General features: G+C 38.1%; 1 protein-coding gene across 3 annotated transcripts in view; it reads right to left on the bottom strand.

The window, feature by feature from the left end:
* Positions 1 to 17306, bottom strand: part of EPB41L5 (erythrocyte membrane protein band 4.1 like 5) — a 140498-nt gene that overhangs the window by 15190 nt on the left and 108002 nt on the right. For all 3 annotated transcript variants that reach the window (XM_049616217.1, XM_049616215.1, XM_049616216.1), the window contains exons 19-22: positions 12042 to 12176; positions 8444 to 8508; positions 3514 to 3604; positions 1690 to 1764 (exon numbers count right to left, since the gene is read on the bottom strand). In XM_049616217.1, the coding sequence (XP_049472174.1) occupies positions 1690 to 1764; positions 3514 to 3604; positions 8444 to 8508; positions 12042 to 12176 (366 nt within the window). The remainder of the gene's footprint in view (positions 1 to 1689; positions 1765 to 3513; positions 3605 to 8443; positions 8509 to 12041; positions 12177 to 17306) is intronic.

Below are 17306 nucleotides of genomic sequence, written 5' to 3'. Positions count from 1 at the left end.
AATGATGCCTGGCTGACCTTACTGTATATCAAAATCAGTTAAAAAGCTAGTTATTAAAAGAGTGTTACAGACCTAGTAATGGAGAAATCTGTAAGTGTAACAGAACAGTCCAGATGCAGAATCTAAAATACATCATATTCTAAATTTTGATTTAAAATAAAAAAGCATTCTTAATTTTTAGGGAAGGGAAAACATATTAGTGACACAAAAGGGTTGTTTCATCAATTTGATTTTCATCACTCTATCCACTTATGATAGAGTGTACATGGAATAAGGGTCTGAGTTAGGCCCCAGGGATTCCTTCTCTGGCCTTTAGGCCATCTTACATTAATCTTCAAAGTTCCTTTTTTTTTTTTTTTTTTTTGGTCTTTATAAAGGATTACCATGGCCCAATACTGACAATATCCCTTTTATCTTCTGCCTATCCACTTCTCCAGATTTGTGATTTATTCTTATCCTTTGGTCAAGTCTCTGTTTATTGATCTAAGCTGGTGGTTCCAAAAGAGTAGTTCCCAAACCACATCTGCATCACCTGGAACATGCGAGAAATGCAACTTCTCAGGCCCCAACCCCCGACACCAAATCAGAAACTCTGAAGGTGGAGCCAGTAATCTTTGATGCACCCTCCAGATGATTCTGATACACACCTAAGTTTAAGAACTAAAGATCTAAGCAAATACCCAGCTGCACAGAAAGCACTATCTGTACTTCCAAGCCTTAAGAATGACTTGTAGTTCCCAAAGCAGTTCTTGTCATGTTACTCAGAAGACACTAAATGAGTTATTTGTATACCTTTCATCCCTACGTCTCTGGCAGGAAAGAACTGTTTCTTATTTGTATTATAATTCAGCCATAGTATCCAACAGAGCATCTTCCATACTGCAGTAACAATCAATATGTTCAATGCCAACCATTCTTATGCTCTATATCCTTATTGTTTTAACTCTATATTTATCCCCAGTCTTCCTCTCATGTTATTTAATATAATGTTGAATAACAAAGAGGCTTATAGTAACATGTGGTTTCTATAAAGTGACACATAAATTCAAAGTGGTGAAATTTTAGTAGAAAGGCAAAGCTAAGTGGTTACTGAAGTATGGCCCCTTATTAAATGAACAGTTTTACTATATGGTTAAAAAGGCAAAATTTGGGGGTGCTTCAGTTGGCTAAGCGTCTGACTCTTGATTTCAGCTCAGGTCACCATCTCACAGTTCATGAGATCAAGCCCTGTGTGGGGCTCTGCACTGACAGCATGGAGCCTACTTGGGATTCTCTCTCTCTCTCTCTCTCTCTCTCTCTCTCTCTCTCTTTCTCTCTGCCCCTCCCCCCTACTTACACACACACTCTCTCTCTCAAAATAAACTTTTTTTTATTAAAAAAAATTTTTTTTTAACATTTATTTATTTTTGAGACAGAGAGAGAGCATGAACAGGGGAGGGTCAGAGAAAGAGGGAGACACAGAATCTGAAACAGGGCTCCAGGCTCTGAGCTGTCAGCACAGAGCCCAACGCGGGGCTCGAACCCACAGACCGCCAGATCATGACCTGAGCCAAAGTCGGACGCTTAACCGACTGAGCCACCCAGGCACCCCAATAAACTTTTTTTAAAAAAAGGCAAAGATTGGAATGTAGCAGGAATACTTTTCAAAACAGAAATTCCTTTCCACTTTGCTGTTTTAAGCATATTTACCTGAGGTGTGATTGTGTGGTCAATTAGATTCTCAGTCAGAGATAAAAGCAAGGCATCCAATTCATCTGTAGCATCCTAGGGAAGATAAAAAATACATACCTGTTAAATGAATCATTAACCACCTAACTAAATTTTTTCCGCATCTTCTCAATTTACAATTCTGACTCAGGCCTGCTTGGTGTTAACCTTTAAAAAAATCCAGGACATTCAGGAATCATGGTTATTATAGTGATTCCACTTTTGCTTGAAGGGGAACCAGACTACAATCAGAAGCTGAAAAAGATAAAGTATCATGTGAATTTTTACAAAGCTACTCTTTTTAGTGAGACAAAACTCGGGTAAGGTTAAGACCGTCCTGGCTCTTAGTTCTTAGACTTGAAGAGAGAGGTAAAAAGGTTCAGCATAGGAGACAGTGAGTGAAGAAGATGCCTAAATTACAAACACTGCTTTATCCAGATGTGCCAGTACATCACTGTTTACAGAAGAGTACAATATGAACTTCCCCCATAAATGTTAATTAACACTTTTTAATTACTATTTGAAGCACCTTATGGAAGATGCAGCTCTGTACTATAGAAGAGAGAGATAGAGAGACAAGGTATGTAGGTAGGAAGAACTTAAAGAGAATAAAAGATAAAATTCCAATCTGGAAATAAAAGAAGAATTCAGGGTCTAGTACACATAACAAAAAGGCCCTTGGTTTATACAGTTCTATTTCCACCTATCTGCCTTGAGGCTGTGGTCAATCTCCTATTTATGTCTCAACATTCAACTTAATTTTAATCACACATAGGAAAAAGTTGTTCTCTCACTTCTCACATCTCCCTCCTCTTATACCAACCCTCCCCCCACCCCACCCCCGCCGTGGCCTGGGTGAGTGCCCCAAACAGCGTGTATCTGTCTCTACCACAATGTATTAAAATTCTGTTCCCCAGTGGAATATAAGCAGTTTGAAAAAAGAGGCCGTGTTTCATTCACTTCTGAATTTTTGAAACTAGCGTGTTGTCTGGTACATATTACAAATGCAATAAATCTTTGAATTAAATGTCCTCCTCTGTTCCAAAAAATCTCAGGTTCCACTTCAATTTCAATGACCAACAATGTCAATATGGCTTTTTAGAATTTTAATTAGCAGAAAGGAAGCTCCTAACTGAAGATATTTTAGGTTGGATTTTTTTTAAACCCAAAAGTCTGAAAAATTATACACCTAAATATTAACTATACATTGTCTTTGGATAGTGGGAATATAGGAGATTCCTAATTTTTTCTCTTTATGAAGGATTTGGCAAATTTCTACAATAAATGCATTTATGTAGTTAAAGAGGTAAACGTTTATTTGCAAGGACAATTTCTTATTTAACTTGCAAATTAAAACACTCAGTGGGCAATGAACTGGGTTTCTCTGATTTCTAGACTGATACAGGTGTCACAAGTGGCTATCAGGAAGGCAGGGGCTGTGATGACCTGGTTAATACTGCCAACACAATGATAGGTTGCTGGTGTTTCAATTAATATTTATTTAGTGCCTACTATGTGTCATCTATCATTTGAGACACTAGGGAGGCATAGCCAGCATCAAAAAAAACAAAAATACAAAGAGCACCTAAAACAAAAGGCCAACAAATAACAGAGAAACTGAAGAAACCCCGTGATACTCTTGTGAGAGATCTGACAATAGGATTCTCCCTAGAGAACTGAGGCTCAATGCTTTTCTTACAGCTTAAGTTCCGGTATCCACCAGAAATCACCAGATGTCTATGATTATACTGCAGGACTCAACTCAGTATGGTCTTCAGAGAAACCTTCAAAAGTAAGGGTTGTTACCTTAAGAACAGAACCATTTGCTGCAGGTGTGGTATGCATCAGAGCAAGAGAATCTTCAGGAAGGGGCACATTATTCTCATTTAATACAGCACTGGAAGAAAAAGATAAATTCACATCATGGAGCACCTATACAGGCATAGGGAGCATTTTCAAAGAAAGGGCTTCACGAAGAAGAGTAATGCTTCACGTAGAGGAAGAAGAAATGACAATTTGTGAGGGGCGTGATGGCAGTCAGTGTTGCACTCATATGCCTTTGTGAGACCCTTCCCCATCTACCATGTAACAATTTTCATATCCACATCAGACTCATTCACAGACGGATCAAAATGGCAGACTACTTTACTTCCCTCTTAAATCTTACTGAAGGTTCAGAAAAGATTTATCTTAAAATAAGGCAGATACACCAAAAAGATAAATCAAGTGACTGATTAAAAAAAATTTTTTAATGTTTATTCATTTTGAGAGAGAGAGAGAGAGAGAGCGAGAGCGAGAGAGAGCGAGAGAGAGCACGCATGAGTGGGAGAGGGGCAGAAAGAGAGGGAGACACAGAATCTGAAGCAGGCTCTAGGCTCCGAGCTGTCAGCACAGAACCCGACGTGGGGCTTGAACTCATGAACCACGTGATCATGACCTGAGCTGAAGTCAGACGCTTAACCGACTGAGCCATCCAGGTGCCCCCAAGCGACTGATTTTTAAAAGCTGTTATCAAATACATGGATGGGAAACCTTGGTGGACTGGAAATGAATCAGAATACCTGAGATATGGGAGAACAGTCAGGAAACCAGAGGGAGAAGCCAACACTTAAGGACACAGGCTGCAGAGCTCTGCTGCAGAAGGCAGAAGCCACATCTAGAGTACTCCAGATATTACAACAGGATTAGCCAGATGACAGGATGCCAGAGAATCTGCTACCCGAAGGCCTGGCCGGAATCACAGTGGTGTCTAATCCCAGATAAGAATAGTGAGAACAGGAGCAGCGTTACAGATGGCTTCAATACCAGGGAGGAAAGGGGGAAATCTAGAGCCAAAGACCGTCATCCACCAGGAAAACACATCCAGCAGGAAACCCCAGTCCTTCCTAATGTCACTGAAAAGTGTGCAAACAGGAGCAGTTCCTGTCCAATCCTACAAGGAGAATGAGAAAAAATAAGAAATAAATCCCAGAGTGAAAAAGTGAAGTGGAAGCTATGACTGTTGCATCCACAACTCTGAGGCAAAAAGAGGCAAGGAAACAAAAAAAGAAGAAATAGTTGTGAGAAACAGAGCAGCAATCAAGATGTTTCAATTAGCGGATACTAGACATTCAAGAAGATAATGACTTATGATTTTCCAGAACTGAAAAAAGACATAGGTCTTCAGATGGAAAGGCCACCTTGAATACTAACAACAACAACAAAAAAAACTGTTTTAAACCTATTCTTAGACCATACAGTAATGAAAATGAAGAACTTCAAGAATAAGCAAGCAGTAAAGCCTAAAAAAGAAAAAAATATAACTTTGTGCTTCAGAAAGAAGAAACAGCTCAGAGGAAAAGATTCAATGTAAGAAAAAGTGAGCATTAAAAGGAGTGAAACAACATGTTTTACAATGAATTCTCCCACACCTTCAAGAAAAGATTAGTCATATGTACTTTACACTGCTGCAAAACATGGAAAGAAGAAGATGAAAAGATTCCGCAGCCATTCTGCTCAGTGTTATGTCATGACCCAGCAAATTCACTCCCATGTAGGTATACACCCTAAAAAAATCCTCACAACATGTGTAAGGAAGAACATGTACAACGTTAATTTGGAACAAACCCTGGTCCATTAATAAAAGAATAAACCGTGACTGACTTAGGTAATGGCAGTTACAATGAAGGAACTATGGATAATTTTTTAAAATTCAGATATGTCAAAACAAAACCCACTAAATTATATTCTTTAAATGGGTGAATTGCATATTTGTTTATTTATTTATTTATTTAGAGCATATACACACAGACAAGCGAGGGAGAGAGGGAGGGGGAGAGGAAGAAAGGAAGAGAGAGAGGGAGGGAGGGAGGGAGGGAGGAAGAAGGGGAGAGGGAGGGGGAGGGGGAGGAAATCTTAAGCAGGCTCCACGCTCAGCCCAATGCAGGGCTCGATCCCACAACCCTGGGATCATGACCTGAGCCGAAATCAAGAAGCAGATGCTCAAGTGGCTAAAGCCACCCAGGTGCCCCTTCCCCCACCATAGCATTTAAATTTTATCTCAATAAAGCTGTTACTACAAAAATAAATGATATGCATAGCCATTTCTCCAAAGTAAAAAAGACATCCAACATCCTCAGTGAATCAAAAGTCAAACCACAATGAGACATGCTTCATACTCTCTAGGATGGCTATAATTCTAAAGATGGAGAACAATGAGCACTGGAAAGAATGTGGAGAAAGTGGTACCCATATACACTGTTGGTGGGAACAGAAAATGTCGCTATTTTGGAAGACAGTTTGGCAGTTCCTCAAAAGTTGAACCTCGGGGCGCCTGGGTGGCTCAGTCGGTTGAGCATCCGACTTCAGCTCAGGTCACGATCTCGCGGTCCGTGAGTTCGAGCCCCGCGTCGGGCTCTGGGCTGATGGCTCAGAGCCTGGAGCCTGCTTCCGATTCTGTGTCTCCCTCTCTCTCTGCCCCTCCCCCGTTCATGCTCTGTCTCTCTCTGTCTCAAAAATAAATAAACGTTAAAAAAAAAAAAATTAAAAAAAAAAAAAAAAGTTGAACCTAAGAGTTACCAAATGACTCAGCAATAACCCTCCTGGGTATATATTAATAGAACTGAAAGCATGTCTACAAAAATTATTTTTTGTTGTTGTTTATTTATTTTGAGAGAGAGAGAGAGAGAGAGAGAGAGAGAACACAAGCAGGGAAGGGACAGTGAGAAAGGGACAGAGAAAATCTCAAGCAGCCTCCACTCTGTTAGTGTGAAGCCCAATGCAGGGCTTGAGCTCATGAACTGTGAGATCATGACCTGAGCCCAAATCAAGAGCCAGACACTTAACCAACTGAACCACCCAGGCACCCCCAAAATTCTCTTATGTGAATGTTCACGGCAGCTTTATTCATAATTGTCAAAAAGTGGGAACACAAGTGTCCATCAATTGATACATGGATAAACAAAATGTGGTCTATCTACAAAGTGGAATATTATTCAGCCCCGGAGAGGAGTGAAGTACCAATACATGATACACTACGGATGAACCTTCAAAACATTCTGTTAATTGAAACAAACCAGACACAAAGGCCACATATTGTGTGATTCCTTTAGATGAACTGTCCAGAGTAAGCAAATCCAGTATGTGGAGAGACTGCAATGGGTATGGTGTTGCTCTTAGAGGTGATGACCACGTTATGGAATTAGATTACTGGTAATGGTGCAAAACTTTGTCAACATACTAAAAAGCACTGAATTGTATACTTATAAAGGGAAAATGTTATGGTATGGAAATTACAACTCAATAAAAAAAGATAAGGAAAAACAGTCGATACCTACTACAGCAAAATGTGAAGATAGTACAAAGCTTGACATTTGGTACACAGACAATATATAATCTCCACAGTTTTCTAGAACCTTGAAATATTAAAAGGAGATACAGTAATTTTTAAAAGTGTGGTATGGTATGGGGGGAAAAAAAGATTAGAGAGAAGATTAACAAAAAAGGAAAAGGTCCCGAAATAGACCCAAGCATAAACAGGAACTTAAACACATCTTAAAGGATACATTTCAAATCCTAGGGGGAAATTAGATTATTCAAAATATCAGCAGCCATTTAGAAAAACAAATCTAGAAGTTGGGAGTACATTCTAGGGTGTTTCCAGCAGTAAGAGTTCAATGCAACTGGGCAGTCCTATCCCCATTATTTTCCTATTGGAAAAAAAAAAAAATTTTTTTTAAATGAAGTTCTAAAAGACTCTAAATAATAACAGTATTTAAAGTGTTGTGGGCCAGGAGTGGCTGGGTGGCTCATTCAGTTAAGTGTCCAACTCTTGATTTCGACTCAGGTCATAATCTCACATTTCAGATCAAGTCCCATGTCAGGCTCGGTGCTGCCTTGGGATTCTCTCTCTCCGTCTTTTTCTGCCTCTCCCTTGCTTGCAATTGCACACATTCTCTCAAAATAAATAAACTTTAAAAAAAAATTTAAAAATTAAATGTCGTGGGCCAAATGATTTACTGAAGTTAATTAAAAAGTTAAATTGTAATTCTAGTTTTACCCTGATCACCAATTAGTATGTTTGTTGAATACTAACTACACAATACGAAGCATGCTATATGCTTTAGGGCTATGTTGGTTACAGTACCTGGAACTGAATAAGATTAATCAGGAAACTGCTCACTGAATACATTTTGAATAATGGGAAAAGAAATAGCACTCATTCATTCAACAATGTTTAGCACCAACTAAGCACAAAACACTGGATACACAGTGATGAACAAAACAATTGGCACAGAGCAGGGGATAAAAGCCTAGCAAAACAAATAAATGGCCTAATACTCATTAAAGGAAAGAGACACAGAAGGGACTTAAAACAGCAAAGAAATTTATGTGAATAATGTAAGAACCCATAGTAGAAAGTTTGTAAGAACAAAGCCACTGTGATAATAGGATGGCACTGAAGTTAAGAGAAATAATATACATTCCTCACCATGCAGATTAAAAATATCTTTAAAGATCGCTTTTGCTCTGCAGTAGAAGGATGAGAATGTAGAGACTATTAGAATTATCTCTAGATAATCTAAAACTAGGAAGTAAACAGCTATGATGTAATGGATACAAGAGTGAATTCAAGCTATCTTTCAAATAGATATCCTGAAATTATTTGGGGATACACTGAAGAACAGGAAAAAAGAGCAAAAAAGCAAAGTTAAGAGGAAAAGAACATCAAATTAATTCAGTCTAACCCAAACTGTACCTGTTTGTGGCAGCATCCTGAGCATGTGCTTTTTTATGACTTAATAAGCTATCTTCTCTTGTAACCTGAGAAAATGAAGAAAAAAAAAAGTAAATCTTTGTAAGGATACTAAAGTAATAAGGAATTTACACATCTTTCCAGTAAAAACAGAAATATCACTTTGCTTCAGTTCCAGAGGTAATCATACCTTACATACGGAAATACCAGTACCTCACCTAGTGCAGTCTCACCCATACCCAAATTAATAATCCACACTTCTACTTCAATAGTACACAAATTTACACCCTTTACTAGACAGCTCTCAATTATTTAAGACACCATGGTGTGTTAGTCAATATATACAGAATCCCAAAAGATTCGATGTCAGAATTTTTTGAATTTACCTGATAAAAAGAAGAGACAGATACTAAGCTGCATATTTGGCTTTTTATTTTTCCCTGAACACAAAAGGTATGTTAGGAGGAAATTCTAAAATATTTTTCTGAGGGGATCAGTTTTTTCTCTTAACTTGATTGAGGTATCATTTACATAGAGTAAAAAGCACATTGTTAACTTTTTTTTTATTTTTTTAAATTTACATCCAAATTAGATAGCATATAGTGCAACAATGATTTCAGGAGTAGATTCCTTAGTGCCCTTTACCCATTTAGCCCATCCCCCTCCCACAGCCCCTCCCATAACCCTCATGTCTCGGGTCCATGAAATACAGCCAGACCAACACTAAACCATCCTACACACCTAGAAAACTGATTGGAGCACACGTTTTTAATGTGTGGTTTGATGAATTTTGAAAAATATATACAGGTGCATAACCAACACCACAATCAACACGTGCAACACTGTCACTACCCCCACAGCGTTCCCTTGAGGCTTCCAATGCAACCCCATCAAAAACCCTGACACACGGCAAACAATGAGCTGTATGTCCTATAGTTTTATACACATGGAATCATAATGCCTATCTTTTTAGTGTCTATCTCTTTAGAATAGCATGACGTTTTTGAGATCCACCCATGATGCTCATGTATCACCAATTCATTCCTTTTTATGTGCTGAGTAGCATTCCACTGTATGAATATACCACAATTTGTTTACCTGTTTACCTGCTGATGGACATTTGGGTTTTTCCTAGTTTTTAGCGACTTCAAATAATGCTAAGAACATTCATGTACTAATAACCTGTATGAACCTACGTTTTCATTTCTCTGGGGTACATACCTCAGAGTGGATCTGCGGGGTCATGTAGGAATTGTGTATTTAATACATTGTCAAATGCTTCCTAAAGTGCTTGTAACGTTTTATATTCTTACCAGCAACGTGCACTGCAGGAGTGCCATCACTGCTAACACAGGGATGGTCAGTTTTTAATACTGGCCATTTCAGTGAATGTGTTTTTCAGCACGCATGTGATGCTAGCTGTAGACTTTTTTCGTTGATACCCTTTATCAGGCTGAACAAGCTCCATTCTATTTCTAGTTTGCTGTGAGCATTTACCATGAATGGGTGTTGATTTCTGTGAAATGCCTTTTCCATATGAATTGAGACAATTTTCTTTACTTTTTAATATGGTCAACTACAGAGGTTTTTAAATTATAAACCGACTTTTTTCCTGAGATAAACCCTACTTGGTCTATTTTGTTAAGGATTTTTGAGTCTATGCACAAGAAGGGTATTAGTCTATAGTTTCTTTTCATATGAAATCTTTTGCTGGTTTTGGTATACCAGGGTAATACTAGTATCATTAAATGAGTTGGGAAGTGCTTCCTCCGCTTCTATTTTCTGAAAGAGTTTGTATGGAACAATTCTTTCTTCAGTAGATTTCCCAAATGAAGGCATCTGGCCCTGGATTTTTCTTCATGGGGAAGTTTTTAACTGTAAAATAAAATCTTTTTATTTTAGGGCTATTGACTTTATTTTTCTCTTCTTCAAGTCAAGAAAAGTCCCAAAGTGGAAATATCATGTAAGGTAACAACAGTAACAACTACCGCCACTGCTAATACAACACATAGCTTCAATACTTGATCAAATGCTGTTTATGTGCCAGGCACTCACCATTCCATGTCCTCTACATTTACTGTCCTTGTAACCCACCTTAAGGTAGGTACTACCATTATCTTTTCTTAAACACGATTGAACTGAGGCTTAGAGAAACTAACTTGCCAAATCACAACACTAGTATGTGGTAGACTAGAAAGGGATTCAAACTCAAGTTGTCTGATTCCAGAGCCTGTATCATCATATTTCATATTTACTTTTATATACAAATATCATGCTTTATGTTTACACTAGGGGGAGAGGATAAATAACCAAAGCATGAACAATATTCCTCAAATCTTCTCAGGTTCTGTTCAAGGCTTGTGCCTGGGGACAGGATGGGTAAAGTGCATCTTCTCAACAAGATATTTTGAAATCCTAGTTGATAACATGACTTGGTGAGACGGGCCGCTGTCCTGATTTTAGTATGGAGGGTAAGTCTGAAAGTTAGGGAGCACCAAGGGAAAGTAGACTCTGACAGCATGAATGCCATAAACTTCATGGGGGCTGGTCCTTGAAGGCCTTGAAGGCTGTGAAGGGCATGGCATCCTTCACAGTGTCACAGCCAACTCCTTCACCTTGCAACTGTCACTACTGTGACATGCAACTTTACCAAACTGAAGTCAGATGGGTGGTGGGAAGTAGCAGACTGCTAAAGACCTGAAACCACAGACTTAGTATTGACAGGAATCTAAAAATCATTAGATTTTCTGGCTATAAAAACGGCAAAGATTAGGGACTCACTTCCACAGGAATTTGGAAGGGTTTCCTCCATCCAAGGGAAGGGAAGCAAAAATAATATAAAAACAGGGAGGGGGACAAAACATAAGAGATTCATAAATATGGAGAACAAACTGAGGGTTACTGGAGGGGTTGTGGGGGGGATGGGCTAAATGGGTAAGGGGCACTAAGGAATCTACTCCTGAAAACATTGTAGCACTATATGCTAATTTGGATGTAAATTATAAAAAAAAAATTAAAATTAAAGGGAAAAAAAGTTTTTTTTTAAATTTTTTAAAAATTTATTTATTTATTTTGAGAGAGAGAGAGCAAGTGGGGAGGGGCAGGGAGAGGGAGAGAGGGAGAGAGGGAGAGAGGGAGAGAGGGAGAGAGGGAGAGAGGGAGAGAGGGAGAGAGGGAGAGAGAGAGAATTCCACGCAGCAGGCTCTGAGCTGACAGCACAGAGCCTGATGTGGGCTCAAACTCACGAATGGTGAGATCATGACCTGAGCTGAAATCAAGAGTCAGATGCTTAATCGACTGAGCCACCCAGGTGCCCCTAACAAAAGTTAAAAAAAAAAAAAAAAAAAGTTCTTACACCCTAGAGGGTCTTTACTTTCAACTTTTTCTCCCATGACTGCCTCCTCTTAAACTAGCTTAGACTTAGACTTGGGAAGGCATTCTGCCATCCTGAGCCTGTTTCTGGGAACTACTCGCTGTCTGCAATCACTAGCTAGGTCACCCTTATTTAACACTCATGTACTTTATGTGTCTTCAGGGTTCTCAGCTGTAAGTCTCATTTATTTCCGCTTCATCAGGACTCTCCCCATTAAAGGCAGCTTACCTTATGCACTGCTTCTGCTTCTACTTGAGCCTTCAAAATGTTACTCTTCAAGTCAGGAGGAACTCTCCTGGCATTCAATCCTGGGCTCTCAATGGCATTATTAAGACATTTCTCAGTCAACTTCACCACCTCCTCCTAGATATTAAAAATACAGTGTAAGCAACTCTGGCGGGCTATAGTTATACAGAAATAGGAAAGGGGCTGATGAAAGTTCATATTCAGACAACCAGGATATCACGTGTCTTAAGCCTTCCTATCCTATTCCAGGAATAGTCCCCTCCCACCATAAGCAGTTTCAAACTAAGACTCAATAGTCAGAAACATGAAATACAAATTGGTAGAGATCTCTAGAAATCATCTAGCCCAACTTCCTGCCTTAAAGCTACTGAAGAACTGACTACATCATCCAGGACAGATGCCTGAGTTAAATCACACATGGAGAACATGTGCCATTTGCTGTAATTAACTTCAACCGGATTTTAGGTTAGGCCCTACACAGGCTAATCCCTGTAATTCTGGAGCTGTCATCAGGCAGATGATTTTGCTTGGGATTATGTTATATAGCCACAGTCACTCTCAGGTACAGACTTATGAAAATGACAGAATAAGGCACAAGTCCAGTCAGTGAAGATCTTAATGAAAACATTATAAACAAACCATTATGAAAAGAAATAAATGGAAGGAAGCAAATTAAGAAGTTTAAATTATCTGTACTACAATTGATACCTTAAAATGAATGACTACAACAACAATTATCATTATTATTACGTGCTTGCTATTTAAGGCTGATCTAAACAACAGACTGACTCTAAACATTTTCTTAGTCTCACACACAGCTTCTGTTCTGTAAAACAGGCTAGCTGCCATGTATGGGATTATATACTACACCACTCTTTCAGATTTGAAAAGATTTAATTAACGTGCTTATTCTGATTTGGTGTTTCTCAGTGTGGTTTCCACACATCTGCCTCCAGGGGGGCCCCTAAAATCTGAATGTTTAACAAGCTCCTCTATGTGATTCTAACACACATGTAAGTCTGAGAATCACCATTCTGGACTAACTCTATGTCTGTAACTGCTTAGTGTTTGGAATGATTCCTATTAATTGCAGGAAGTTCCTTACATCCTTCTTCAATCACGACTAGTTCACACTGTATGATCCAGGAATCCCACTTCTGGGTATATATCCAAAGGAAACAAAATCACTATCTTGAGTAGGTATCTCCCTCCTGTGTTTACTGTAATATTATGCATAGTAGCCAAGATATGGAAACAACCTAAGCATCCACCGACGGATGAATGGAGTAAAAATGTGGTGAGTGTATGTACATATATGAAATATTATTTACGTTTAAAAACAAGGAAGTCTTAGCATAGCCAACATAGCCAATAATACTGTAGTAACTTTGTATGGTGACAGATAGTAACTACACTTATAGTGAGCATTTTATAATGCTTGTAATTGTAGAATCATTATGTTATACATTTGAAACTAATATAAAACTGCATGTCAACTATACTTCAGTTTTAAAAAAGAAGGAAATCTTGCCATTTGCAACAACATACATTACGCTAAGTGAAACAAGTCAGAGAATGACAAATATTGCATGGTATTACTTACATGTGGACTCTAAACAAACAAAAAATCCAACTCAGAAACAGAGTAGAATGGTGGTTGCCAGGGGCTTGAGGGTAGGAAAATAGGTAAAGCTTGGTAAAAAGGTACAAACTTTCAGTTATAAAATGAATTAAATTCTGAGAATCTAATGTATAGCATGGTGACTATAGCTAATTATACTGTTCTGAATACTTGAAATTTGCTAATTAAGCACTGTCACCAAAACCCAAAACAAAACAAAAAGGTAAATACGTGAGGTGATGGATATATTTATTAATTCAGTTGTAGACATCATTTCACAATGTATATGTATATAAAATCATCACATTGTATTCCTTAAATATAATACAAATTCATTTGTCAATTATATCCTAATAGTATATATATAGGGAAAAATCATGGCTAATTCAAAATAGTTTGACATTTTCTTTTCAGAGTCAATTATGTTGCAGACTTGAGATTACTTGGTAATTATTGAAATTTGCAAGTTATAGGATTCTCAGAGCAACCTGCCTATATTACAAACAAAGACAAGAATTCAACACACATCTCACAAGTAAAAGTATAAACTGTCACCATCTCCCAATTTTTGCAAAAGTATAAAGGCTTTAAAATTGCCTATACTTCTACCTATCACTTCCTTTCCAGGAAAATAATCAGATGATTGAAGGTATTTATTTATAAGGCTGTTTGTCACAGCACTGATTATGACAGTGAAAGTTAGCAATAATCTAAATGTCCAACAGGGAACTGAGTAAACACAATGGTGACATGGGCATGCAATTTAACTACTGTCTGTAATAGGTCATTGATAAAGAAAGATGTTTACAATCGATTAGTTTTAAAAAGCAATTGTCCCTGCACTTTTATTTTAAAAAAATACATCACATTTAAATGTTTGGAAATTATTTATCTTAAAAACGTTAACTGTAGTTATCTCTTAGTGAATAACGGAAGATTTAAAATTTCCTGCTTTTAAAAATCTGTATCTTCTATAATTATGATGTATGAGAACATCAAAAAATTACTGATATACAGTTGAGTGTAACAGCTTTAAAACACTTTCACTTTCTTTTATTATAGTACATAATTCCAGTGGCAGCCAGTTACTATGCCACTGATAGTCCATCTTGGAAGGCCACAAGAAAAGCTCTCCACTCTCCCCCTATTTGCCTAAAAGCAGAACATAAACTTACAAAAGTATCCCTCCTCCCCACTCCACCAAGAAGGACAAAGATTAATCCCTGGGTACTTCAGACCCTTCTCAATGAAAAGCAAGGAATCAAATCTGCGTAACAACCTTACTCTTATTTATCAGACTTTTCCTTATAACTTTCTCATAACTGGCTTCCCCTGCATCTTTCAACTCTAGCTGAAGGTGGTATTCAAGCAGGAATTCTAAGCTGTCTCTGAGAGTTATTCATTTTTTCCTGGGTTAGGAAACTTGTTTTTCTCTTGTTACTCGGTCTTTTGTCACAGAGGTCTCAGCCAAGAACTCAAGAGGGTACGGGGAAAATTATTTACCAATTATTGCCAAGCAGGAAATATTTGCCTTTGCATTCATAAAAAGTATAATTTCTACTTACTAATTACATGATATGTACCAGCTCACTGATTTCTGGAGAAGTATGGCCGTTGCACAGCTAATGTCTGAAGACTGCCTCCATTTCCAAAGGGAAGTTAGACTTATTCACATACCTTCTGTGTCCACTGCCCTGTGTCCAGGGCAGATGTAAAGAAAGTTAACTACTTGTAATCTGAGGGTTGATGGGGACGGGGGTTGGGAAGGTGGAAAAAATGTGAGATGGTCATTGAGGAAGGTACTTGCTGGGATGAGCAGTGGCTGTTGTATGTAAGTGATGAATCGTGGGAATCTACTCCTGAAGCTAAGACTACAATGTATACACTATATGTTAGCTAATGGGACAATAGATTATTATAAGAAAGAAAGAAAGAAAGAAAGAAAGAAAGAAAGAAAGAAAGGTAGGTAGGTAATGACTTGCAGAATCAAGTGAAATGGTGTCACTTATGTCAAGGATAAAAATGGAGATGATCAACATACGTACATGAAGGAAATCTGACAAGAATTTACAGTTCTAAAAAAAAAAAAGAATTTACAGTTCTTCTCAGAAATCAGCAGAGAAAACCAGACAACTTCTAAATGCCAAGCTAGTTCACACCATCTCTGGACTTCCCTGTTCCCCTGAGTCAGCTATCCTGATCCAAATAAAACAGGACCACTAAGCAATCAATCAGCTGGGAGAAAAAAAAAAAACACAAAACTTCTATATTTACCCCATAAACAATTCCTCTGTGTGAGCAACTCAGGACTCATTGCTCCTGCAGCTGTCAGGTCCCTGGCTTGCAGACCGAAACCTTAAAATAAACTCATTTTTCTGTTTTGTTTTATTCTGTGTGCCAAGTTTGGCTTTTGAGATAGTTCTTGGTTATACCTTTTTAAAGTCTGGATACAAGCAAATCAAAAGGGTAAAAATGACAGATTATTCCAAATCATATATGGTGGCAACCTGTTGCAGATTAAGTTCTTAACTATCAAGAGAAGAGGTCAGCAAAGTATAACTCACAGGTCAAATCTAGCCCACCACCTGCTTTTGTAAATAAAATTTACTGGAACACAGCCATGCTCATTCCTATGTGGTTGCTTTTGTGTTGCAATGCCAGAGTAGTTGTAACAGAGACAGTATGGTTGTCAAGACTAAAATACTTACTATCTGACCCTTCATGGAAATAGCCCGCCAATTCCTAGTCAATAGAATACATTTGTCATGCCCTACTTTTAATTCTTTTCCCAAAAAAGACCAGTTGCTAAAGGCCATGCATGTCTTTTTTTTTTCTGATACTTTTCTTTCAATTTTTTTTTTTTTTTTATAATTTACATCCAAATTAGTTAGCATACAGTGCAATAGTGATTTCAGGAGTGGATTCCTTAGTGCCCCTTACCCATTTACCCCATCCTCCCTCCCACAACCCCTCCAATAACCCTCAGTTTGCTCTCCATGGGCCATGCATGTCTTAATTAGGCCACCTGTCCTCACTAATAAATGCAGTTTAACTTTTGTTACTTTAAGCATTTTTTTGGAAGATTTTATTTTTAAGTAATCTCTACACCTGACATGGGGCTCGAATTCACAACTCTGAGATCAAGAGTTGCACACTCCACCAACTGAGCCAGACAGGCACCCCTTTTTAAGCACTTTTTTTGCTGACTGAAGAACAAGAAAAGAATGATTTCTAAAATGAAATCTGGAGATAAAGAAAATCTTGGAATTGCCTCAGGTAATTAAGAGGAGGAACGTAACTTGAAAAATCTATAGATCTTGATCCAGCATAAGCCCTAAAGGACTTCAAACACATAGGTCAAGCACAGAAACTGTGAATAAATTTCTAAAAAGAGGAGTTACAAAAAAGAGGGAAGAACCCCAACAATGACACTTAATCACAGCATCTCAAGGTTGGACAGAATGATCAGTTCCTCCAACCACCAAAAGAGCCCATAATGTGGTTAATTTATCTTTGCCTGAGGAACTTCCCACATTGAAGAACGTGCTGCTTTCTTGGGAAATTACTGTTAGGAAATGATTCCTTCCTTCCTTCCTTCCTTCCTTCCTTCCTTCCTTCCTTCCTTC

Source organism: Panthera uncia, assembly GCF_023721935.1.
Source record: "Panthera uncia isolate 11264 chromosome C1 unlocalized genomic scaffold, Puncia_PCG_1.0 HiC_scaffold_3, whole genome shotgun sequence".
Classification (NCBI taxonomy): domain Eukaryota; kingdom Metazoa; phylum Chordata; class Mammalia; order Carnivora; family Felidae; genus Panthera; species Panthera uncia.
This window is presented reverse-complemented; position numbering and strand designations above follow the sequence as displayed.